The sequence below is a fragment of the Somniosus microcephalus genome, chromosome 2, assembly GCF_052327205.1.
Source record: "Somniosus microcephalus isolate GS21.2 chromosome 2, FLI_Smic_1.0, whole genome shotgun sequence".
In the NCBI taxonomy this organism is placed as follows: domain Eukaryota; kingdom Metazoa; phylum Chordata; class Chondrichthyes; order Squaliformes; family Somniosidae; genus Somniosus; species Somniosus microcephalus.
The window spans coordinates 249,221,980-249,246,841 of NC_140988.1; the positions used below are offsets into that span (position 1 = coordinate 249,221,980).

The window sequence follows — 24,862 nt, forward strand, 5'->3', positions numbered from 1 at the left end:
CATAACGGTACCCCCGCCGCCCCGCCCCTGCGCCCCGCCCCGCCAGAGCATGTAGAGTCAGGGGACAAGTTGCAGACTGGATAACAAGCTGGCAACAAAACAACACAGTAGGGGTTAAGAGTAGTTACTCAGACTGGCCCTTGTTTTCTTAGCAGGGACAACTTTTTGCCTCGGCAAAATTTAGCCACTCAGCCAAAACGGTTTCTCCCACCCCTGCCTTCTTCAGCAAACCAGGTCATTAAGCTGCATGGAGCAGACAAAGCTTCCATCTCAAGGTTACAGACTGCTTCAGAGCATCATTAAAAATTAAAGTGGATAGCAACAAAGTGTTTAGTTTCTTCTGCTGCATTCAGTGACTTCCTTTAGATTTTAAATATTTGCATTTCACATTAATTCATAGAGGAGTAGATTGAGGTGAAGAAATATCCCACAAGTTTATTTAAATTTTATCTCCCATTGTTGTGTAGTTTTGATTAATGGTTAGTATTTAGTCATACTAATACATTAGTACATTCACCCACACCTTACTGTATTTTCTGTGACTTGGTTTACAGTGAAAATCTAAGTCCAACTAAATTGGTTGTTGTACTTTATAGGAGAAAAGGAGAAATTTAGCAACTACTTTCTTCATTCACCAGATTAGTGCAGAACTGGTTTTATATAAAACAATGCACACATCACATGAATTCAATACAACATAACAAATGAAATTTAACTGATGTTAATCATACATTAAATGGAACATCTCTTGGCAAATACTAATGTAACTCTCTCGTTCTTCTTCAGTCATCAAAGATACTAATTCAGGATGTTGACTAACTTCACTGTAGAGGCGGGGCTTTCCAGCAACCATAACTGTCTGCTTCTCTAGCTCAAACTCCTCTTCCTCTAGGTTTAATTTAGCAGGTGGTTTCACATTCTTGGACTCCTCCTCAGATTCACTGGTCTCACTGTCTGGTTCACTCTGATTGGCATTTGAAGTGAAGGTTGCTCCAGCTGATGTTTTTTTCTCATGAATCATAAGTGTCTTTATGATCTCAGAATTTAGAGACTTGCTCTTCGAATTTGTATTTTGATCAGGAATTTCAGTAGCAGTAGGTTCTAGAATATATGAAAAAAAAGTGAATCTTGGACAGCAACCAAAACAGTTTTGCAAAATAGTGATCTAAAACACCAAACATATTTTCTTCAGACTATCACACCCCAAATATCCAAACTGCAATTTATAAGAGGACTTGGATGCAGTTAGCAGCAAAACCTGCATTCAATAGTGACATCATTTCTAATCACTCAGTTCTAACCTACATACAGGGTATTTGATTTTCTTTATAAGCACTGGTTTCTTTTTCTACCCAATAAAAGCACAGCAATGGATAAAACTCTGATATTGCACCATGCCCAGATTTTCTTTGGGAAAGTGCAAGAGCAGGATCAGAGGATTAAATATATGGCTCAAGCAGAACTAGAGCCTTTTATCCAAAACACCAACAGAAAATGCTGGAAAAACTCAGCAGGCCAGGCAACATCCATGGAGAAAGAAAGAGCGTCAACGTTTCAGGTCGAAACCCTTAGTCAGTCCTGATGAAGGGTTTCGAACTGAAACGTTGACTATTTCTCTCTCCACAGATATTGCCTGGCCTGCTGAGTTTTTCCAGCATTTTCTGTTGTTATTTCAGATTTCCAGGATCCGCAGTATTTTGCTATCATACTAGAGCCTTTTATCACTTAGCATCCCGTGTCAGTATCAAGAAGTCAAGTTAACATAAGCTAGAAGCAGTTAAACTCGCATTTGTCCCAGCTAAGTAGACTAATCCAAACCTGATGCATCAGTATTTTGCTAGGGTGAAACTTCTCCAATTTCCTACATCCACCATTCTTATTCTATCTGAACTAATTTTTCCAATTTGTGTCATGATTATGTTTGGTGCTGTGGACCCTGGGAATGGAGTGAAGACTCATTTTGCTTGTGATGCTTTCAGCCAAAAGATCATTTCAAAAAGATAAAAAAGGACAATATTAAAGTCACATGATTATATTCCTGCCAAAATGTTAATTTAAGACACTAAAATGGGAAGATAACCCATTGTTTAATGAGCATTTTTTTTGGTTAATTTATTCTTGGGATGTGGGCATCGCTCGTGGGTAAAGGAACACGATACAAGCACATTAAGCATTCATATGCTCTATACAACCTAATAACAAGGCCCTACTGTTTAAAGAAAAACCTATGAAGAGTCCAAGTAAATACTATATCCTCCCAAGTTTCATGAGTGGCACATGGAAGGAAGGCAGTATACAAAAAATCAGCAACACATACAAAGCCAGGCATGAACTAGTGACCAGAAATTCTACAGTGCTTTGTTAGAATAGCCTCAGCACTGCTGGCCTACCAATGTGTTCTACAGTTTTAAATGTTATATCATATATTTTATTGTAGTGTTATTTACCGACAATCCTATTTAAGGCTAAAGTATACATTTGCTGACTAATGCTTAGCTTCCCCGCGCCCCCCCCCACCCCCCCAAACAGATGAATTGCTGAAATAGGGTCCCTGCAGTGTTCCATATTGCACTAGGAATTTTCTGCTCATTCATACAAGTGAAGTGGAGAACATTCATTGAAAGGTAGGGGACAGGAGAGAAAACGTAAATGGTGGCAGATTGAGATTTCTGGCAATGCAGTAGTGCATGTCCTGGATATGTTATTATACTCATTGTGCTTGTGAGGAGCAGGGTCTGTCAGGCCCAAAGGTCACAGATCCCATTCCAAATTTGAGATGGGGTCATTTCCATTGATGGGTAGACAGCCAGTACCTGAAGTGACACTTCAGTATTGCACTCGAAAGGCAGATCTGCCCACTGCCAACAGTTTCCTTCCTGCTCCATCTGGGGAAGAGTTTTGTGGGGGCCTTAAAAGGAGTACTAGAATTACCAGGATATCCCAGAAACTCAACACTGACAAGTGGGGGGAGCGGCGGCGGCATAAAGGGAGCACTGGAGAAGGCCCAGGACACAGCTTGGACATGAGCGGGAGCAGCGGCAGCAGCAGCATAAAGACAAAAAAAAGTGATGTCACAGGACAGCAGGTAGGTGATTGGTTGGTGAGTATTACAGCTCTTTTGCTCTCTAATTTAGGTAAGTGGATTACATTCAGAACTGGGAGAGGATGAACTATAACTTTATTGAATTAATAAACTAAATTAACTAATCAAAACTAAAAATAATTGTTTGAATAAAAATGAACTAATTTCTAGATAAAATAAGGTTAGATAGAGATGATAGGGCAGGTGGTGGTGTGTAACTGCAGCATGTGGGAGTTTGTGGAGACCAACGAGATCCCAAGCAACCACATCTGTGGCAAGTGCCTGCAGCTCAAGGAAATTCGGCTTAGAGTTGTTGAGCTGGAGTCCGAGCTGCAGACCTTGCGATGCATCAGGGAAGGGACGAGTTACCTGGACACTATTCCAGGAGGAGTCACACCCCTTAGGCTAAGTAGTACTTTAGAGTTAGTCAATGATCAGGGACAGGAGGATGTGACTGAGTAAGGAAGGTATGGGGACCCAGGATGTAGTGATGGAGGAGCCTCAGCCCTTGACCTTGTCCAACAGGTACGAGGTACTTGCTATGCATATGGATGAGAACAAGGACTGCAGGAAGGATGGGCAAACATACCATGGTACAGGAGGCCATTAAAAAGGGGGGCGGGAAGAAGTAAAAAAGGATAGTCAGGGGAATAGATACTGTTCTCTGCAGCCGCGACGAAGTACCGAAGGCTGTATTGCCTGCCCGGTTCCAGGGTTAAAAAGACATCTCCTCGCGGCTGGAGAAGATCCAGTTATCATGGTTCACGTAGGAATCAACGACATAGGTAGAATTAGGAATGAGGTTCTGCTGAGAGAGTTTGAGGAGCTAGATTCCAAATTAAAAAGCAGAACCTCAAAAAGTAATTATCTCTGGATTGTTACCTGAATCACACTCCAATTGGCATAGGAATAAGCAGATCAGAAGGTTAAATGCTTGGCTGAAAGAATGGTGTGGGAGGCAGAGGTTTTGCTTCATGGGGCACTGGCACCAGAACTGAGGAAAGGGAGAGCTGTTCCTTTGGGACGTGCTCCATTTAAACTGGGCTGGAACCAGTGTCCTGGCAAATCGAATAACTAGGGCAGTAGACAGGGCTTTAAACTAATGAAATGGGGGTGAAGGATTCAGGAAAGAGTAAATTTAAAAGCAGCAAGGGAAATATCAAGGCTCTAGAGCAGAGCAGATCAGGAAGGGACAGAGAGCAACAAAGGTAATAGGGCATCAGTGACTAAGGTGACATCAGGGGGAAAAAGGCACTATATCTGAATGCGCAAAGCATTTGCAACAAAATAGATGAATTAATAGCAGAGATAGAAATTAATAGGTTTGATCTAATAGCCATTAGAGACATGGTTGCAAAATGACCAAGGTTGGGAACTAAATATTCCAGGATACTTAACTTTTAGAAGAGATAGGCAAAATGGAAAAGGAGGAGGGGTAGCCCTGATAATAAAGGATGGGATAAAGACAAGAGAGAGAAAGGATCTTAGCTTGGAAAGTCAAGAAGTAGAATCAGTTTGGGTGGAGCTAAGAAACAGCAAGGGGCAGAAAGCATTGGTGAGAGTTGTTTATATGCTCCCAAACAGTAGTTGTAACGTAGGGCAGAGTATAACTCAGGAAATTAGAGGCACATTTAACAAGGGTAACACGGTAATCACGGGGGACCCTCATCTACATATAGACTGGGCAACCAAAGTTGCAGTAATAGTGTGGAGGACGAGTTCATGAAATGTATACAAGATAGTTTTCTAGATCAGCATGTTGAGGAACCAACTAGGAACAGACTATTTTAGATCTAGTATTGTACAATGAGAAAGGGTTAATTAATAACCTTGTAGTAAAGGGACCTTTAGGGAAGAGTGACCATAATATGTAGAATTTTATATTCAGTTTGAAAGTGATTTAGTTAAATCCGAAATTAGGGTCTTAAATCTAAAAGCAAACTACATAGGTATGAGGGGCAAGTTGGCTAAGGTAGATTGGGAAACTACATTAAAAAGGTATGATGGTAGTGAAGCAATGGCTAACATTTAAAGAATACATAATTTACAACAAATATACATTCCTTTAAGGCGCAAAAACCCCACAGGAAAAGTGGTTCAACCGTGGTTAACAAGAGAAGTTAAAGATAGTATAGATCAAAGGAAGAGGCTTATAATGTTGCCAAAAAGAATAGTAAGCCTGAAGGTTCACTAGATTGATTCCTGGGATGAGAGGGCTGTCCCATGATGAGAGATTGTGTAGAATGGGCCAATACTCTCGGGAGTTTAGAAGAATGAGAGGTGATTTCATTGAAACATACAACATTCTGAAGGGAATTGACAGGGTAGATGCTGAGAGGTTGTTTCCCCTGGCTGGAGTGTCTAGAACTAGGGGGCATAGTCTCAGGATAAGGGGTAGGCCATTTAAGATCACGATGAGGAGGAATTTCTTCAGAGGGTTGTGAATCTTTGGAATTCTCTGCCCCAGATGGTTGTGAATGCTGAGTCTGAGTATATTCAAGGCTGAGAGATAGATTTTTGGACTCTAGGGGAATCAAGGGATATGGAGATTGGGCAGGAAAGTAGAGTGGAGGTTGATGATCAACAATTGAATGGTGGAGCAGGCTCAAGGGGCCGTATGGCCTGCTCTTGTGTTCTTAGGATTGCTGAATACTAAAATCCTCCCAAAGGAGGACCAAGAAATTGATAAAGGAAAGAGAAGAGAGGAAATTGGCAAGAGACATAAAAACAGATGTAAACGTTTCTATTAGTATGTAAATAGAAAGATTCGTGAAAGTAAATGTGGGCCCATTAGAGGCAGAGACAAGAGAAATTATAATAGGCTGTAAGTAATTCCTTGAGATATTGAAGAAATACTTTGTATCTGTCTTCACAGTAGAAGACAAAAAACCATTCTGGAAATAATAGGGAACCAAGGGTCTAGAGAGATTGAGGCGCTTAAAGAAATCAGTATAAGACAAAGTACTGGAGAAATTAATGGGACTAAGTAGTGACAAATCCCCTGGACCGGACAACCTGCATCCTAGGGTTTGAAAAGAAGTAGCTGCAGAGATAGTGGATGCACTGGTATTAATCTTCCAGAATTCCCTAGATTCTAGAACAGTCCCCAAGGATTGGAAGGTAGCAAACATAACCCCACTATTTAATAAAAGGAGGGAGAGAACAAAAAAAAAATGGAGAACTATTGACCAGTTAGCCTGACATCAGTAGTAGGCAAAATGCTGTAATCTATTATTAGGGACGTGGTAACAGGGCACTCAGAAAATTGTAATATTAGGCAGTGTCAACATGGTTTTATGAAAGGGAAATCATGTTTGACAAATCTGTTAAGCGTTTTTTCAAGATGTAACTCGTAGGATGGATAAGGGGGAAACCAGTGGTGTAATGTATTTGGATTTTCAGAACACAGTCGATAAGGTGCCACACAAAAGAGGTTATAATGCAACATTAGGACTCATGGGATTGAGGGTAATATATTAGCATGGATTGAGGATTGGTTAATTAACAGAAAACAGAGAGTAGGAATAAATGGGACTTTTTGGGTTGGCAGGCTATAACTAGCAGGGTACCACAAGGATCAGTGCTTGGGCCTCAGCTATTTACAATCTATATTAATGACTTAGATGAAAGGACTGTGTGTAATGTATTCAAGTTTGCTGATGATACAAAGTTAGGTGGGAAAGTAAGCTGTGAGGAGGATGCAAAGAGGTTGACTGAGTGGGCAAGAACATGGCAAATGGAATGCAATGTGCGGAAGTGTGAAGTTATCCACTTTGGTAGGAAAAACAAAGCAGAACTGGAAAATGTTTACATTCAGAGGGACTTGGGTATCCTTGTACATGAATCACAGAAAGTTAACATGCAGGCACAGCAAGCAATTAGGAAAGCAAATGGTATGTTAGCTTTTGTTACAAAGGGATTAGCGTACAAGAGTAAAGAAGTCTTACAATTATACAGGGCATTGGTGAGGCCACACCTGGTGTACTGTGTACAGTTCTGCTCTCCTTACCTAAGGAAAGACATACTTGCCTTAGAGGGAGTGCAATGAAGGTTCATCAGTCTGGTTCCTGGGATGAGGGGATTGCCCTATGAGGAGAGATTGAGGAGACTAGGCCTATATTCCCTAGAGTTTAGAAGAATGAGAGGTGATCTCATTGAAACATAAAATTCTTAAGGAGGCTTGACAGGGTTAATGCTGAGAAAATGCTTCCCCTGGCTGGGGAATCTAGAACACGGGGTCAGTCTCAGAATAAGGGGTCGGCCATTTAAAACTGAGTAGGAGAAGACATTTCTTCACTCAAAGGGTTGTGAATCTTGGAATTCTCTACCCCAGAGAGCTGTGGATGTGCAGTCATTGAATATATTCAAGACATTTTTGGGAATTAAGGGATATGGCGACACATAAATTGGCCAGAAAAAGCAATAATCCTGACGATTGGGAGCAGTTTAGGATTCGACAAAGGGATTAATTAAGAAAGGGAAAATAGAATGAGAGTAAGCTAGCAGGGAACATAAAAACTGACTGTAAAAGCTTTTATAGATATGTGAAGAGAAAAAGATTGGTGAAGTCAAGCGTAGGCCCCTTGCAGTCAGAATCAGGGAAATTTATAATGGGAAACAAAGAAATGGCAGACCAACTAAATTCATACTTCGGTTCTGTCTTCACAAAGGAGGACACAAATAACCTCCCAGAGATGCTGGGGAACATAGGGTCTGAAGGGTGGAACTGAAAGAAATCAGTATTTGTAGGGAAATGGTGTTAGGAAAATTGATGGGACTGAAGGCCGATAAATCCCCAGGGCCTGATAATCTACATCCCAGGGTACTTAAGGAATTGGACCTAGAAATAGTAGATGCATTGCTGGTCATCTTCCAGAACTCAAGAGACTCTGGAACAGTACCCATGGATTGGAGGGTAGCTAATGTTACCCCACTATTCAAAAAAGGTGGTAGAGAAAAAGCAGGGAATTATAGACCGGTAAGCCTGACATCAGTAGTGGGGAAAATGCTAGCGTCTATTATAAAAGATGTAATAGCAGAGCACTTGGAAAGCAGTGACAGGATCAGACAAAGTCAACATGGATTTACAAAAGGTAAATCATGCTTGACTAATCTACTGGAATTTTTTGAGGATGTAACTGGTAAAATAGATAAGGGAGAACCAGTGGATGTGGTGTATTTGGACTTTCAGAAGGCTTTCGATAAGGTCTCACATAAGAGATTAGCGTGCAAAATTAAGGCACATGGGATTGGGGGCAAGGTATTGACTTGGGTTGAGAACTGGTTGGCGGACAGAAAGCAAAGTGTTGGAATAAATGGGTCGTTTTCCGAGTGGCAGGCAGTGACTAGTGGGGTACCGCAAGGATCGGTCCTAGGACCCCAGCTGTTCACAATATATATTAATGATCTGGACGAGGGAATTGGATGCAATATCTCCAAATTTGCAGACGACACAAAGCTGAGTGGGAGGGTAAGCTGTGAGGAGGATGTCGTGAAACTCCAGTACGATTTGGACAGGTTGGGTGATTGGGCAGAAACATGGCAAATGCACTATAATGTGGATAAATGTGAGGTTATCCACTTGGTGGCAACAACAGGAAGGCAGATTATTTTTTGAATGGCAATAGATTGGGCGAAGGGGAAGTGCAGAGAGACCTGGGTGTTCTTGTGCACCAGTCGCTGAAGGTAAGCATGCAGGTGCAGCAGGTGGTTAAGGCAGCAAATGGTATGTTGGCCTTCGTAGCAAGAGGGTTCGAGTACAGGAACAAGGATGTCTTGCTACAGTTGTACAGGGCCTTGGTGAGACCACACCTTGAGTATTGTGTGCAGTTTTGGTCGCCTTATCTGAGGAAGGACGTTCTTGCCATGGAGGGAGTGCAGCGAAGATTCACCAGGCTGATACCTGGGATGGCAGGAATGACGTATGAGGAGAGATTGTGTCGATTGGGCTTATACTCACTGGAGTTTAGAAGATTGAGAGGGGATCTCATCGAAACCTATAAAATTCTGTCAGGCCTGGACAGACTAGATGCAGGAAGGATGTTTCTGATGGCCGGGGAGTCCAGAACCAGGGGTCATAGTCTAAGGATAAGGGGTAAGCCATTTAGGACTGAAATGAGGATTTTTTTTCACCCAGAGAGTGGTGAACCTGTGGAATTCTCTGCCAGAGGGCAGTGGAGGCCAGTTCATTAAATATATTCAAGAGTTGGATATATTTCTTAAGGCTAAAGGGATCAAGGGATATGCGGAGAAGGCAGGGACAGGGTACTGAATTTGGATGATCAGCCATGATCTCATTGAATGGCAGAGCAGGCTCGAAGGGCCAAATGGCCTACTCCTATCTTCTATGTTTCTATGTGCAGTTGAGGTAAAAATCATACTCCTGCTCCTATTTCTTATGCTCTTAAACTCTCCAAGACATGCCCTCTTGGTGTGAGGCGGGGTGGCTGGCAGGCAGAGGACTTGCCCTCTTTACACACACTTAACTCAAAGTTGTGCAATACCAACTGAGCCAACCTGACAGCTGTAGTTAATGGGGAGGAGAGGGCACTTATTAGCTGCACCTTTCATTTCTTTGACCTGGGATTTTTCTTTGCATTGTATTAGAGTACCAAATAGTCAAGATTATCCACTTAAATCATTTTATCTGAAGACTTGAAATCCTAGGTGGTTTGTGATTGCTAAAATGGTCAGACTGCATCTTTAAATGATTTTTCCAAAGCTCCAGGGAGGGAAATTTTGTTGTATTTTCATATTATACAGATTCCAAAAAATATGTTATGCACTCACCAACTGAGCTCTCTGCCATATTCAAACCAGCTTCCTCAACAGTACTTGTGGCCATCCAGATGGGCTGTGGTTTAACAGGCTTCGCAGGTTTTTTCTTAGCTTTGGAGTCAGATTCTTGGACATTTACCACAATGTTTTGTTCATAGAGGTCATTGCAAACTGCTTTGTTTGACCATCTTTCTGGATAAGCATTATTTGCAAGACATTGTGTCCTCTGCTCCTGGCTGAGAAAAAAATGCAATCAATGCATTAAAAAGTTTTTAATTATTCATATGCCATTTATTTCTTTTTCTAACTCCGTACTAATAACTTACCAAAACCCTTATATGCCGAGCTGGTATTGAAGATATGTGGATGGAAGGTCAACTTCTCATCATGGTTTTCTGGAAAGTGGGCTGCTACCCTTGGAGGTCTAAGAACAGCCTGAATTCATACTCATGAACAGTCAGTAGATTCAAGCACCAGTTGTCACAAGGACTTGAGCCTGCAGCCATTCAACTTAGTGTCAAATCTTAGTTGCGGCTGCCTCTTGCATTCACAATAGTGGATGTGGGCACAGTACTCTGGCTGTGATTAGTTAATTGTGCAATAGGGGGTATTTTTCTTTGGCTGCTTTCAAATAAGGAGATTGAATATTTAGCACAAGCTACATCATGGGAATGTCATTTTAGACTAGCAGTATTAAAACTTGTAAATGAATTTGCTGTCGCAATATTTAGCTGGACAAGGCTTGGTCTCTACACATTATGTACTTTAAGCTAACTAACGCTCAGGGAGATTAATTAGCTGCCATTCCAAATGCATTGCTACTGGGATAGCACACAATTTCAAGTATCCTTTACCAGTGAACATAAAATTACTCATAAAATTAGCTGCTAGAACACAATCAGGTTTATTGTGGCAGAGAGTACAATACTTAAACAGAATTGAAAAGGTTTAGAGTTGGAGCTTTGGACTCAGATATACTTTACCTTAGTGCCAGTTCTGGAATCTCGGTTGGTTGTGGTTCCAGAAGCTCATGTGGAAGAGCAGTATCTTCAGTTTCATGTAAAAGTGTATAAATTGGTTCAATCTGTTCATTAAACGTTGCCAGAAGGGTTCGAGCATCTCGTTTAGGTATTGCAGAGGCATCTTCTTCTACCTCAGTCTGACAGTAAGTGCAGTTAAAATTGCCTATAGGTTTTACAGGAACAGCAGACAAGGATAATGACTACAGGGCAAACAGTTAGAATCATACAGCATAGGAGGCCATTTGGCCCATTGCGCCTGTGCTTTGAAAGAGCTATCCAATTAGTCCTACTTCCTTGCACTTTCTCCATAGCCCTGCAATTTTTCTCTTTTCAAGTATATATTCATACATTACAGCTTGTGCCTTTTCCATATGGCATTACTATTTTACAGCATACATACCAAGTAAAGAAACAGAGCCATATCTTCCATCAAGGTTTGGGGTATGGGGTGGGAAATAGCAGCACTTGTAGTTCTAAGGTTTGTATTCCTGGAAGTCCTCCTGTGACTATGCTTTTTTCAAATGTCTGTTGTACACACAGCAGCAATGCACTATTGCCTCAAGTAAAAACTCAATTTAAGGGGCAGAGGAAATATGGACAGGCATATTCAGCATCTGCCATCACCTCTGGAGGAACATGCCAAAGGGGCTGCCCCAGTACTGCCCAAAAGCTGAAGATAAAGGGGAGGAAAATATTGCCCCATAACTTGGTATTCTTTACCTGCATCTTTCTGCTTTGACCTAGTTTCAGCTCAAAGGTATTTATGATGTTACCCAATTGCAACTAGGCAAAATGCCATCATGCTCAAGTAGGTACAGTATAGCATTTTGTAAAGTATTCGAGAATTACTGCAGAGTTGGCATTTTTAACAGTTGTCTGCTAACCCAAAATAAATGTTTGCATTAGTCAAATTATCCTTTTTGCGTGGAGGCAGAGGGGTCAGGAATATATAATTTTACAGCTTGAATTTGTGGATGAATTTGCAGTTGTAATGATGGCAAAACTGTCAGCACTCGCCATCATTACTGTGTAAAACTGACAGCAACTTCCGGCATCCGCACATGCAGTTAAACGTGGAAATCTGAACGTTGCGGTCAGATGCACCCTGCTCCTCCAGAGGGTGCAATGTTGCAGTCTTCAAAAAAAGGTGCAATCAACACAATCACGGATATAACATGAACGCACTATTCTCACTGTAAAAGCCAATGAAAATGTTAAGCCTCGTTCAATCAGGAGTAACTGAGTTTTTAAATGACTTACTAAGTCATAATTACTGCTGAACAACCTCTCTGGTCCTGAAAAACTAATTTGGAGTCTCATTTGCTCAGAAGATGTAAAAATTGTATGATTTTTAAAATAATTTTAAAAAAATTTGATTTCAGCTTTTCCCTTAATCCCATGTGTAATGTCTTTATTTCGCTTTCTGTACAATGATTAAAATGTGAATTATATTCCATGCATTTTACTTTGTGCTTTGCTGTCTGAAAATTCTTCACTGATTGGTTGATCAGCCTGCCTGCCGCCTACCCTGTTGCTGAATGCCACAGATCCCCTAGAAATGGCACCAAATTCAAAGTGACATTGGAAGAGAAAATCTACACTCTGGAGCCCACTAAATATTTGTGGGTAGCTTTGAGGTCAGTGGCAAGCACTGTCCCTTCGCTGCTGACTGCAAAGTCCAGGCCTTTGTATTTAACTTCTGAAGCAAGGAATGAATGAAATAGATTTGGGTTTTTGGGAAAGCAATTAAAAAGCATAGCTTACCTGTGCAAGGATCAAACAAATGATTGACTTCCAAATCAGTGAATGTGCTGAAACAGAGTGGACATTTAAAAGAAGATCTTGTGCTTGAATTTCTCTCATCAGCTTCAATCTTTCTGCGCATAACGTCTAGCTTGTATTTGACTACATCTACTAGTAGCTTATAGTTGATGTAATAGTAATTATGTCTGGAGCTCTTCCCGTCAGGATTTGTTTCAACCCTTATTCGACTTTTAAGAAACTTGTCAGATTTCAGTGTGTTGAGAACAGCTCGGAGCTGTTTCTTCTCAAACTTCAGTAGTTGTTGCAAATCATCCTCCTTCACACAGGGATAGCGAATGAGAATGTCAAGGGTGAGGGAATATTCCACCCCATAGAATCCACGCACTATGTATTTTGCCAAACGTTTTAAAGTTGCAGGAACTTCGGTAATCACTTTTTGGTCTCCCATAGTACCTTTCAATCAATCAATCAGAAAAATAATTTATTTTAATGTAATTTTGAATTAATTTGATTAGCTGAAAGAGATCCCATGGAGGGACAGAATGTGAGGAGTCTATCTCCAAAAATTTAAGCCTGGGCAAAAACAGAAAAACTAAATACAGAAAACAAATTCTCCCCTAGCACCTTGTCATAACTAAACGAGGAATACTCATTCCTCACTCCCAACATACGGAGTTACATCATGGAAGTGATGAATCTAGTCTGAAAGGGTTATTTTTTTTATGGTGACAGCAGTTTTAATTACACAACTAGATATTTAAAAAGGGGATACAAACCCCTAGTCTGTCATAAAATGTGGGTTCTTATCAATTGTGACCTCCTAGAGAAACCCCCTCCAATGTGCAGTCTGTACACAGCGAGATTAAAAACAGAATGTACTTAAACACAGAGGCCTAGAAATTCAGTATAGCCACGTTTGGGGCGCTACAGCCGGGCGGCCGCTAAAGTTTGCGCCCAGCGCAACTTCGCGCCACCTTCGCCGATATTCAGTGGCATCGCCCCAAGAGGTTGCTGCTGCGCTAAAGCAGGCGATGCACGACTATCATTAGGCGCTAAGCCGGCGATCTGGGGCGCTAACACCGAAGACGGGCGCAGCGCATGTGCGGCAAGTTGCTCAATGAAGGCAGACACGCTGGCGCCGGTCAGCTCTTAAAGGGGAAGGGTCGACTTGTTTGGCTGCCATGCCCTACAGCAAGGCCTGACCATTGCTGGTTCATCAGTTCTACGCCCTCAACCATGGGGAAGCCCGCTATTCTTCCAAAGCCGATTGCACGCTCTTGCTGCTTGTCCAGGGTCATGGGGAAGGAGATGTACTGACGTCTCCTTCTGAAAAAGGGCATTGTTCACCTGGCGGATGCAGCAACACGAACTGGGAGATGTTGGCAATGTCCCCAGTGGCGGATTGGAAGGAGCCAGTGGCATCGAAGTTGAGCCACCGTCACCTTCACTGCCACTGACAGACATCCTGCTCCTCAGCTGTGGCTGCAGATCTCTGCGAAGCAGGTGGCAGATCTCAGTGACCACCTCCCTTCTGAATCGCATCCTCCGAACACACTGCTCCTCAGACATGTTCAGATAGGAGAACTGCTGGCGGTATACCCTGGGTGGGTAAGGCCTCCTGTGCCGACGCCTGTTGGCCAATCTCCGTCTGGCCATGACTGGCACTCTCTCACGGCGTCTCTGATCCCTTTGAATGCAATGCAGAAAGCCAACGTTTCCCCCCATTACATATGGCGACTCAAGGCTATGGCACTGAAAGTGAAATCCAAGTGCAAAGCTCTGGCCTGAAGCCACAAGTACCTGTGCAAGCACTGAGTCAAAGCAGAAAGCTCTCTGCCTTTGTCTCTCTCCAAATATCCGTCTCTCACACAGAGGGATTGGCACAAAATGGCTGCCACTTATACTGCAGGAGGAGTCCCCTTTAATTAGCGTCCCCCGCGCCCCGCAGCGACTGGGAACCGTTCCCCTCTACTAGTCGCTGGGGGCGCCAGGCGCAAAGAAGGGCGGCACCACTGAATTTCCGGTTCGGGGTGCACAAAGGGCGTTGCACGATGAAATGACATCAGGATCTGCGCGCGCAGCTGAGAGTGCGCGCAAAGGCTTTGCGCCGCCGCTAAACCTTTACTGAAGTTGGGGAGAGGCGCAGATCGCGCTGCGCCCGGCCGCTAGCCACCTAGCACCCCACATCTCCTCCTCCTAAGGCGCTAGCGGCTGGCGCAAACAACTGAATTTCTAGGCCAGAGTGTTTTATTTGGGAATTTGGAAAAAGGGTGGGAATTTCTGTTAAGTATTGGGTATGTAGTACATGTAAAAAGTCAAATTTTGTTTAACATTTTGATTTTAACCTAGAACTTTAAAAACTGTAGTTAACAGTTAACTGCCACTGGCAGGCAGCTTCTATCAGTCAGCTGTTAAGTGTTTGTCTTGAATGGGTGCTAATCACCAGGAGCAGTGGAGCAGAGTCAACACTTGTAAATTGGGTGAGGCAAGAGTATAAGAGTAAACACATCTGCGGAGCACAAAGCGGCCTGCACAGAGCAGGATTAAAACAAAGTATACTTAAACAGAATGTTTTATTTGGGAATTTGGAAAGTGTGGGAATTTGAAGAGGGGGAAGGAGTTGCTGCTTTTTGCCTATATTACTTGTAGTGCTTTGTGTTACAGGGAGAAATTTAATTACAGTACCCATAACTTAATCTAGATCAAGTAGTCAAGAAACTCACTGTAAACTAAGTTACCCAATTACAAATTTAATAAAGTAAAACAAGGTCATATATAGATGGTAGTGCAGGAGGTGTGCCGCAACTGCAGCATGTGGGAGTTTGTGGAGAGCATTGTGGTCCCAGACAACCACGTTTGCAGTAAGTGCCTGCATCTTGAGGAACTTCAGCTCAAAGTTTTTGAGCTGGAGTCTGGGGTGCAGACATTGCAGGGCATCAGGGCTGGGGAGAATTACTTGGACACTTTGATCCAGGAGGGAGTCACACCCCTTAGGTTAGGTAGTGGTACAGGTCTGGGACAGGAGGGTGTGACTAGCTCAGTAAGGGGACCCCAGGTGCAGTGCTGAAGGAGCCTCAACCTTAGCCCTTATCCAACAGGTATGAGGTTCTTGCTGGCTGTGTGGATGAGGGAAAAGCCTGCAGGATGGATGAGCAAGCTGACCATGGCACCATGGTGCAGGAAGCCATTCTAGTGGGGCGGGGGGAAAGGGGGGAAGGGACTCAGGAAAGAGCAAATTTAAAAGCAGCGAGAGAAATGTCAAGGCTCTAGAGCAGAATAGTGTTATGCGTAAAAATAAGCAGAGTGGGTCAGGAAGAGACAGACTAACAAAGATAATAAGGCATCAGTGACTAAGGTGACATCAGGGAAAAATAAAAAGTCAAAGCTAAAAGGCACTACATCAGAATGCGTGAAGCAACAAAATAGATGAATTAATAGCGCAGATAGAAATTAATAGATTTGATCTATTGGCCATTATGGAGACGTGGTTGCAATGTGGCCAAGGTTGGGAAGTAAAATGGAAAAGGAGGAGGGGGGGGTAGCCCTGATAATAAAGGATGGGATAAAAGACAGTAGAGAGAAAGGATCTTAGCTCCAAAAATCAAGTAGTAGAATCAGTTTGGGTGGAGTTAAGAAACAGCAAGGAGCAGAAAACATTGGGGGCCCTATACAACTACTGTTTGGTGGGATTTGTTTAATGTAAGGCAGAGTATAAATCAGGAAATTAGGAGGTGCATTTAACAAGGGTGATACAGTAATCATAGGGGACTTTAATCTACATATAGACTGGGCAAACCAAATTTGCAATAATAGTGTGGAGGACAAATTCATGGAATGTATACAAGATAGTTTTGTAGATCAGTATATTGAGGAACCAACTAGGAAACAGGCTATTTTAGATCTAGTATTGTGCAATAAGGGTTAATTAATAACCTTGTATTAAAGGGGCCTTTAGGGAAGAGTGACCATAAAAGATAGAATTTTATATGTAGTTTAAAAGTGATTTAGTTAAATCCAAAGCTAGGGTCTTAAACCTAAACATATCAAACTACGTAGGTATGAGGGGCGAGTTGGCTACGATAGATTGGCAAATCACATTAAAAGGTATGATGGTAGATAAGCAATGGCTAGCATTTAAAGAATTAATACATAATTTACAACAAATATACATTCCTTTAAAAAGGCACAAAAACCCCACAGGAAAAGTGGTCTAACCATGGCTAACAAGAGAAGTTAAAGATAATATAGATCAAAGAGGCTTATAATGTTGCCAAAACGAGTAGTGAGCCTGAGGATTGGGAGGATTTTATAATTCAGCAAAGGAAGACCAAGTAATTGATAAAAAAAAGGGAAAAAAGACAGTAAACTAGCGAGAGACATAAAAACAGACTGTAAAAGCTTCTATAGGTAAAAAGGAAAAGATTTGCAAAAGTAAATGTGGGTCACTTACAGGCAGAGACAGGGAAAATTATAATGGGGAATAAGGAAATGGCAGAGAAATTAAACAAATACTTTGTGTCTGTCTTCACGGAAGACAATGCAAAAAACTTTCTGGAAATAGTGGAGAACCAAGGCTCTAGCGAGAATGAGGAACTGAAAGAAATTAATAGTAAAAAACAGTACTGGAGAAATTAATGGGACTGAAAGCCAATAAATTCCCTGGACCTGATGGCCTACATCCTATGGTTTTGAAAGAGGTGGCTATAGAGATAGTGGATGCATTGGTTGTTATTTTCCAAAATTCCATAGATTCTAGAATGGTTCCCGCAGATTGGAAGGTAGCAAATGTAACCCCACTATTTAAGAAAAGGAGGGGGAGAGAAAACGGGGAACTACAGACCAGTTAGCCGGACATCAGTAGTAGGAAAAATGCTAGAATCTATTAAGGACACGGTAACAGGGCACTAGGATTGGGCAGAGTCGACACGGATTTATGAAAGGGAAATAGTGTTTGACAAATCTGTTGTTTTTTTGAGGTTGTAACTAGCAGAATAGATAGGGGGGGGGGGGAACCAGTGGATGTGGTGTATTTGGATTTTCAGAAGGCATTCGATAAGGTGTCACACAAGGTTATTTGTCAAAATTAGGGCTCATGGGATTGGGAGTAATATATTAGCATGGATGGAGGATTGGTTAACAGACAGAAAAGAGAGAGAGTAGGAATAAACGGGTAATTTTCAGGTTGGTAGGCTGTAACTACTGGGGTACCACAAGCATCAGTGCTTGGGCCCCAGCTATTCACAATCTATATCAATGATTTGAATGAGGGGTCCAAATGTAATATATCCAAGTTTGCTGACGATACAAAGCTGGGTGGGAACACAAGTTGTGAAGAAGATGCAAAGAGGCTTCAAGGGGCTATAGACAAGCTAAGTGAGTGGGCAAGAACATGGCAAATGGAATATAATGTGGAGAAATGTGAAGTTACCACTTTGGTAGGTAAAATAGAAAAGCAGAGTATTTTTTTTAAATGGTGAGAGATTGGGAAATGTTGGTGTTCAGAGGGACCTGGGTGTCCTTCTACATGAATCACAAAGTTAACATGCAGGTACAGCAAGCAATTGGTATGTTGGCCTTTATTACAAGAATAAAGAAGTCTTACTGCAATTATATAGGGCCCTGGTGAGACCACAACTGGAGTATTGTGTACAGTTTTGGTCTCCTTACCCAAGGAAGGATATACTTGCCATTGAGGGAGTGAAACGATGGATCACCAGACTGATTCATGGGATGGGGGGCGAGGGGGGTGGGGAGGAATTGTCCTATGAGGAGAGATTGAGTAGACTAGGCTTATATTCTCTAGAATTTAGAAGAATGCGAGGCAATCTCATTGAAACATACAAAATTCTTACAGGGCTTGACAGGGTAGCTGCAGGGAGGATGTTTCCCCTGGCTGGGGAGTCTAGAACCAGGGGTCAGTGTTTTTTTTTTTTTTTTTTTAAATAAAAGAACATGCATCGATAGGTCAAATGGGCACAAATCGCTCATTTTTTTCCTGAGCAATAGTAATTTGAATGAAGGCTGTTTTCCAGATGCTTTCTTCTCCACTTTACTCACAGAAACATAGAAGATAGGAGTAGGAGTAGGCCATTCGGCCCCTCGAGCCTGCTCTGCCATTCAATGAGATCATGGCTGATCATCCAAATTCAGTACCCTGTCCCTGCTTTCTCCCCATATCCCTTGATCCCCTTAGCCTTAAGAAATATATCTAACTCCTTCTTGAATATATTTAATGAATTGGCTCAACTGTCTTCTGTGGTAGAGAATTCCACAGGTTCACCACTCTCTGGGTGAAGAAATTCCTCCTCATCTCTGTCCTAAATGGCTTACCCCTTATCCTTAGACTGTGACCCCTGGTTCTGGACTCCCCCGCCATCAGGAACAGCCTTTCTGCATCTAGTCTGTCTAGTCCTAAGTTTCAATGAGATCCCCTCTCATTCTTCTAAACTCTAGCGAATAAGTGCCTAATCGACCCAATCTCTCTTCATATGTCATTCCTGCCTCCATGGCAAGAACATTCTTCCTCAGATAAGGCAACCAAAACTGCACACAATACTCAAGATGTGGTCGCACCAAGGCCCTGTACAACTGCAACAAGACATCCTTGCTCCTGTACTCGAATCCTCTCGCTATGAAGGCCAGCATACCATTTGCCTTCTTAACCGCCTGCATGCTTACCTTCAGCGACTAGTGCAGAAGGACACCCAGGTCTCATTGCACTTCCCCTTTTCCCAATCTATTGCCGTTCAGATAATAATCTGCCTTCCTGTTTTTGCCACCAAAGTGGATAACCTCACATTTATCCACATTATACTGCATCTGCCATATCGCCCAACCTGTCCAAATCGTACTGGAGTTGCTCTGCATCCTCCTCACAGCACACACTCCCACCCAGCTTTGTCTCATCTGCAAACTTGGAGAAAATACATCTAGTTCATGAATATATATTGTGAATAACTGGGGTCCGAGCACTGATCCCTGCGGTATCCCACTAGTCATTGCCTTCCACTCGGAAAAAGACTCGTTTATTCAACTCTTTGCTTCCTGTCTGCCAACCAGTTTTCTATCCAAGTCAGTACCTTACCCCCTAATCCCATGTGCTTTAACTTTGCACGCTAGTCTTTTATGCGGGACCTTATCGAAAGCCTTCTGAAAGTCCAAATACACCACATCCACTGGTTCTCCCTTATCTATTCTACCAGTTACATCCTCAAAAAATTCCAGTAGATTAATCAAGCATGATTTACCTTTTGTAAATCCATGTTGACTTTGTCCGATCCGGTCACTTTTTTCCCCCAAGTGCTCTGCTATTACATCTTTTAAAATGGACTCTAGCATTTTCCCCAATACCGATGTCAGGCTTACCAGTCTAGAATTCCCCATTTTTTCTCTACCACCTTTTTTTTAATTTTTTTTATAAATAGTGGGGTAACATTAGCTACACTCCAATCCATGGGAACTGTTCCAGAGTCTATAGAATTTTGGAAGATGACCAGCAATGCATCGACTATTATGAGGGCCACTTCCTTAAGTACCCTAGGATGTAGATTATCAGGCCCTGGGGATTAACCAGCCTTCAATCCCATCAATTTCCCTAACACCATTTCCCTACAAAATACTGATTTCTTTCAGTTCCTCCCTTTCATCAGACCCTATGTTCCCCGACATCTCTGGGAGGTTATTTGTGTCCTCCTTTTGTGAAGACAGAACCAAAGTATATATTTAATTGGTCTGTCATGTCCTTGTTCCCCATTATAAATTCCCCTGATTCTGACTGCAAGGGAACTACGCTTGACTTCACCAATCTTTTTCTCTTCACATATCTATAGAAGCTTTTACAGTCAGTTTTTATGTTCCCTGCAAGCTTACTCTCATACTCTATTTCCCCCCTCTTAATTAATCCCTTTGTCCTCCTTTGCTGAATCCTAAACTGCTCCCAATCCTCAGGTTAGCTGCTTTTTCTGGCCAATTTATATGTCCTCTCCTTGGATCTTATGCTATCCCTAATTTCCCTGGTTAGCCAATGTTGTCACTTTTTTGTTTTATTTTTATGCCAAACAGGGATGAACAAATTCTGTAGTTCATCCATGCGATCTTTAAATGTTTGCCATTGCCTATTCACCGTCAACCCTTTAAGTAACATTCGCCAATCCATCCTAGCCAACTCGCGCCTCATACCATCGTAGTTTCCTTTATTTAAACTCAGTACCCAAGTCTCTGAATCAACTACTTCACTCTCCATGTTAATGAAGAATTCTATTATATTATGATCGCTCCTCCCCAAGGGGCCTCGCACAACAAGATTGCTAATTAATCCCCTCTCATTACATAATACCCAGTCTAAGATGGCCTGATCTCTAGTTGGTTCCTCGACATATTGGTCCAGGAAACCATCCTGTATACACTCTAGGAATTCCTCTTCCACAGTATTGTTACTAATTTGGTTAGACCAATCTATATGTAGATTAAAGTCCCCCATAATAACTGTTGTGGCCAGGTAAAAACTTTTCAAATTATTCCTTTAAAAAGTCATAAAATTTAACTACATGGTCTAATGATTTCTAATGTCTTGGGAAAATTAGTTCCTTTCAGCAGCACATGTAGATGATGTCAGGTGTACCATGTAGTGCTTGCTCATCTCTGCAGTACAATCACAATAAAATTGTTTGTTTAAGATTCTTTATTTCTTTTTTCCCCCCACATCAAAAATTTTACTTTAAGCAATTTTTTTTTGGTGGGGTGGAATGAAGAAAGAGCATTAATCTACTTAACTAGCAAGACTGATATAATACATTTACAAGATTTTTATTTCAAGTGGTTGCCTTGAACCTGCACAAGGTTAACCCTGGCTAACTCTAGCCTGAATAAGTAAGATGTCCTTTAAAGTTCATGTCCTGGTAATTGAACGATTGGGAATTTAGTCTGCAATTTAACACGGAAACAAATAGCTACTCAAGCAGTGACAACTGTGATACTCTGTCAAGTATTAGTTTGCCCAAATAGAGGATAGTTATAGGAGTGAAAGGATTGCCATCTTTGTGTCTTTTAAATGAAAGGCTTTTTAATAAAAAGCCAAGATTCTTTTTAATTTAAAAGCAGGTAATTTGTTATGTGTGGGGCCTAGTTTTCATCTGACCATGTAATCAGAGACATCAAGTTCCTACCTTCAGTGTGGCAAGTCAGAAATGCAGAGTATTCCTACTTTGAAGTCAAAGATGCACAGGAGTGAAGTCAGAGTGGGCAACCTCTTGTCCAATTTTCCAGTCAATCTCCACTGCAGTTTGTGGCCAGGTTAGTGTCTTGTCTAAGCCTAATAGAGCTGCTCTCAATCTCGTGGCTTGTTCAAAAGTGATTAAGAGCAGGAGTAGGCCATACGGCCCCTCGAGCCTGCTCCGCCATTCAATAAGATCATGGCTGATCATCGACCTCAACTCCACTTTCCCACCTGATCTCCATATCCCTTGATTCCCCTAGAGTCCAAAAACGTATCTATCTCAGTCTTGAACATACTCGAAGACTCAGCATTCACAGCCCTCTGGGGCAGAGAATTCCAAAGATTCACAACCCTCTGACTGAAGAAATTCCTCCTCATCTCAGTCTTAAATGGCCTACCCCTTATCCTGAGACTATGCCCCTAGTTCTAGACACTACAGCCAGGGGAAACAGCCTCAGCATCTACCCGGTCACTCCCCTTCAGAATCTTGTATGTTTCAATGAGATCACCTCTCATTCTCCTAAACTCCAGACAGTATAGGCCCATTCTACACAATCTCTCATCACAGGACAGCCCTCTCATCCCAGGAATCAATCTAGTGCACCGCCTCCAAGGCAAGTATATCCTTCCTTAGATAAGGAGACCAAACCTGTGCACAGTATTCCAGGTGTGGTCTCACCAAGGCTCTGTACAATTGTAGCAAGACTTCCTTACTCTTGTACTCCAACCCCCTTGCAATAAAGGCCAACATGCCATTTGCCTTCTTTATTGCTTGCTGTACCTGCATGCTAACTTTCTGTGTTTCCTGTACAAGGACACCCAAAGCTCTCTGAACACCAACATTTGAAAGTTTACCATTTAAAAAATATTCTGACATTATTGGGAAGAGCAGCTCAGCTGCCTATGTTTTCAGGTGAGGAATTGTATATAGTGGAGTACCAACATGGCCAAGAATGTATAATTGTACACAAGACCAAGAATTGTGCATGGTACACAACAACATACAATTGTGCACAAGGTTCAGCAAGTCATTAAAATGTGAGGGACCCAATAAAAAAAAAAAAGCCTTCTCTGAAATATCAACTTAGATTCTGAAATAATGAGGTTCTCTAGGTTAAGCTCAAATTGCTGTAATAGATGCAATATATAATCAGTACAAACTAATAGTTTCTGGAGAGTGGAAGGGAAGTTTAATCACTTACTTCTTCTCCCACCTACTTCTTTAGTGTGTGTAGTTGTTTTTTGTTCCATGGTTAAAATTCCTCACAAATATGAATCTCAGGGTTCAAGTGACTTACAGTCTCAAAAGACTAGAGTATTGCTCTCAAACCACATTACTCATCCACCCAGTTTAACAAAAAGTAGCACCCATAAGCAGTAGTGGTATACTATAAACATTTCAGATCACAATAGAATATGAATGAAAGCTTTTCAAAACATCTCGACAGGGGTCCACTACTTTATTAGTGATGTGAAACCCAAGTCTCATGGTTGCATCTTGCATTAGTTAGTAAATTAGGCAAGATCAAAATCATTCTAGAACTTTAATAAAGCAGAGGGGAATTAAAATGTGAAATAAACCAAACAGAATAAAGATAAATCAAGAGGTAGAAATCAAATGACAAGCTATTTAGAAAAGGATTCCACACACAAAAGATAGTAAAACACACACAAAGTCTGGTAACTAAGCTGAATTCCTGGCCTCCACAATCTGAGATAATGCAGGTTAGCAGAAACTGGAAGCAAAAGTCACAAAAACTAACAGCATAACTAAAAATCCAACTCACCAGAAAACTCTAATGCAACCATTACCTGACAACTAAGTGAATTGAAGTAAGCAGCTGATTAAGAAGGGAAGAGGAAATAGAGAATTAGAATCACAAGTGAAAATAATAAGGAGGCAATCAGGCCAATCACATCACAATTAAATTGTACAATTAAGTGCAGAAGATGCCCCTCCTCCATGAATTATGGTAATGTGTGCAAATGGCTACATATTACTATCATCAGCCGTGGGGTAGTAAATCAGCGGTTGGAGCACAAGTTTGCTTCACCAAGGGATCTGGCTGGGAAATGATTGCATTCCAATCATTAATTATTAAAATCTGATTGATGCTCTTCTTACTGTTGGCTCCAGCTGCAGCTTCTAGCTAATGCTGCTATTTCATTCCAGCATCAGAGTCTAGGTAAGTGGGTAAATTCCCAGGTAAATTCCCAGGAGTAGCTGCTGATCTCCAAACAAAGCAACAGCAACTCTGTGAAAGGAGTAAACAGGGAGGGAGTTCAGGGGAGAGTGTCTCTGAACTGGGGGGGAGAGAGAGAGAGAGAGAGAGAGAGAGAGAGAGGCCATAACATGAGGAAAAAACTTAGAAAAATATCAAACCAAAAACACAGACATCCAGAAAATGAGGAATTACGCCTTACTTATTGTCAGACACTAACACAATACAGAAACACACTCAGAACCAAAAAAGAGCAATATATTAAGAATACACTCAGCTCCATTGAGGAATCCATTGATTCCAATTGTTTCTGGGACAACTGGAATACATTACACAAAAAACAACACGACGAATTGGCCATTCAAAATGGAGACACATGGGAAAACCACTTTGAAAAATTATACCAGAAAAACACACTAAGGCCAGAGCAACACCAAATATGCAAAAAACTGGAAAAGCTCGAAATGGCCATAAAAGATAACCAAAACCCGCTAGACTCCATAATAACAGAAAAAGAACTTTTGGAAAAACTCAAGGACCTGCGACCAGGAAAAGCTTGCGGGGCAGACGGCATACTAAGCGAGATGATTAAACACACAGACGATAAAATGAAACTGGCTATCCTAAAACTCTTCAACTTGGTTCTGAGTGTCGGTTATTTCCCTGATATCTGGAACAAAGGACTCATAACGCCCATATACAAAAGTGGGGACAAAGTCGACCCAAATAACTATCGAGGCATCTGTGTAAACAGTAACCTGGGGAAGGTATTCTGTAGTAT

At 41.8% G+C, this 24,862-nt stretch overlaps 1 protein-coding gene across 1 annotated transcript; it reads right to left on the minus strand.

The window, feature by feature from the left end:
- Positions 1–415: 415 nt before the first annotated feature.
- On the minus strand, positions 416–23,712 carry LOC147123326 (general transcription factor IIE subunit 1-like). Its single transcript, XM_085970830.1, has 5 exons — positions 23,647–23,712; positions 12,646–13,098; positions 10,843–11,044; positions 9,872–10,095; positions 416–1,101 (listed from the first exon to the last, which is right to left on the minus strand). The coding sequence occupies exons 1-5, from the start codon at positions 23,666–23,668 to the stop codon at positions 722–724; spliced, it is 1,281 nt and encodes a 426-aa protein (XP_085826956.1). The 5' UTR covers positions 23,669–23,712; the 3' UTR covers positions 416–721.
- Between the last annotated feature and the right edge of the window lie 1,150 nt (positions 23,713–24,862).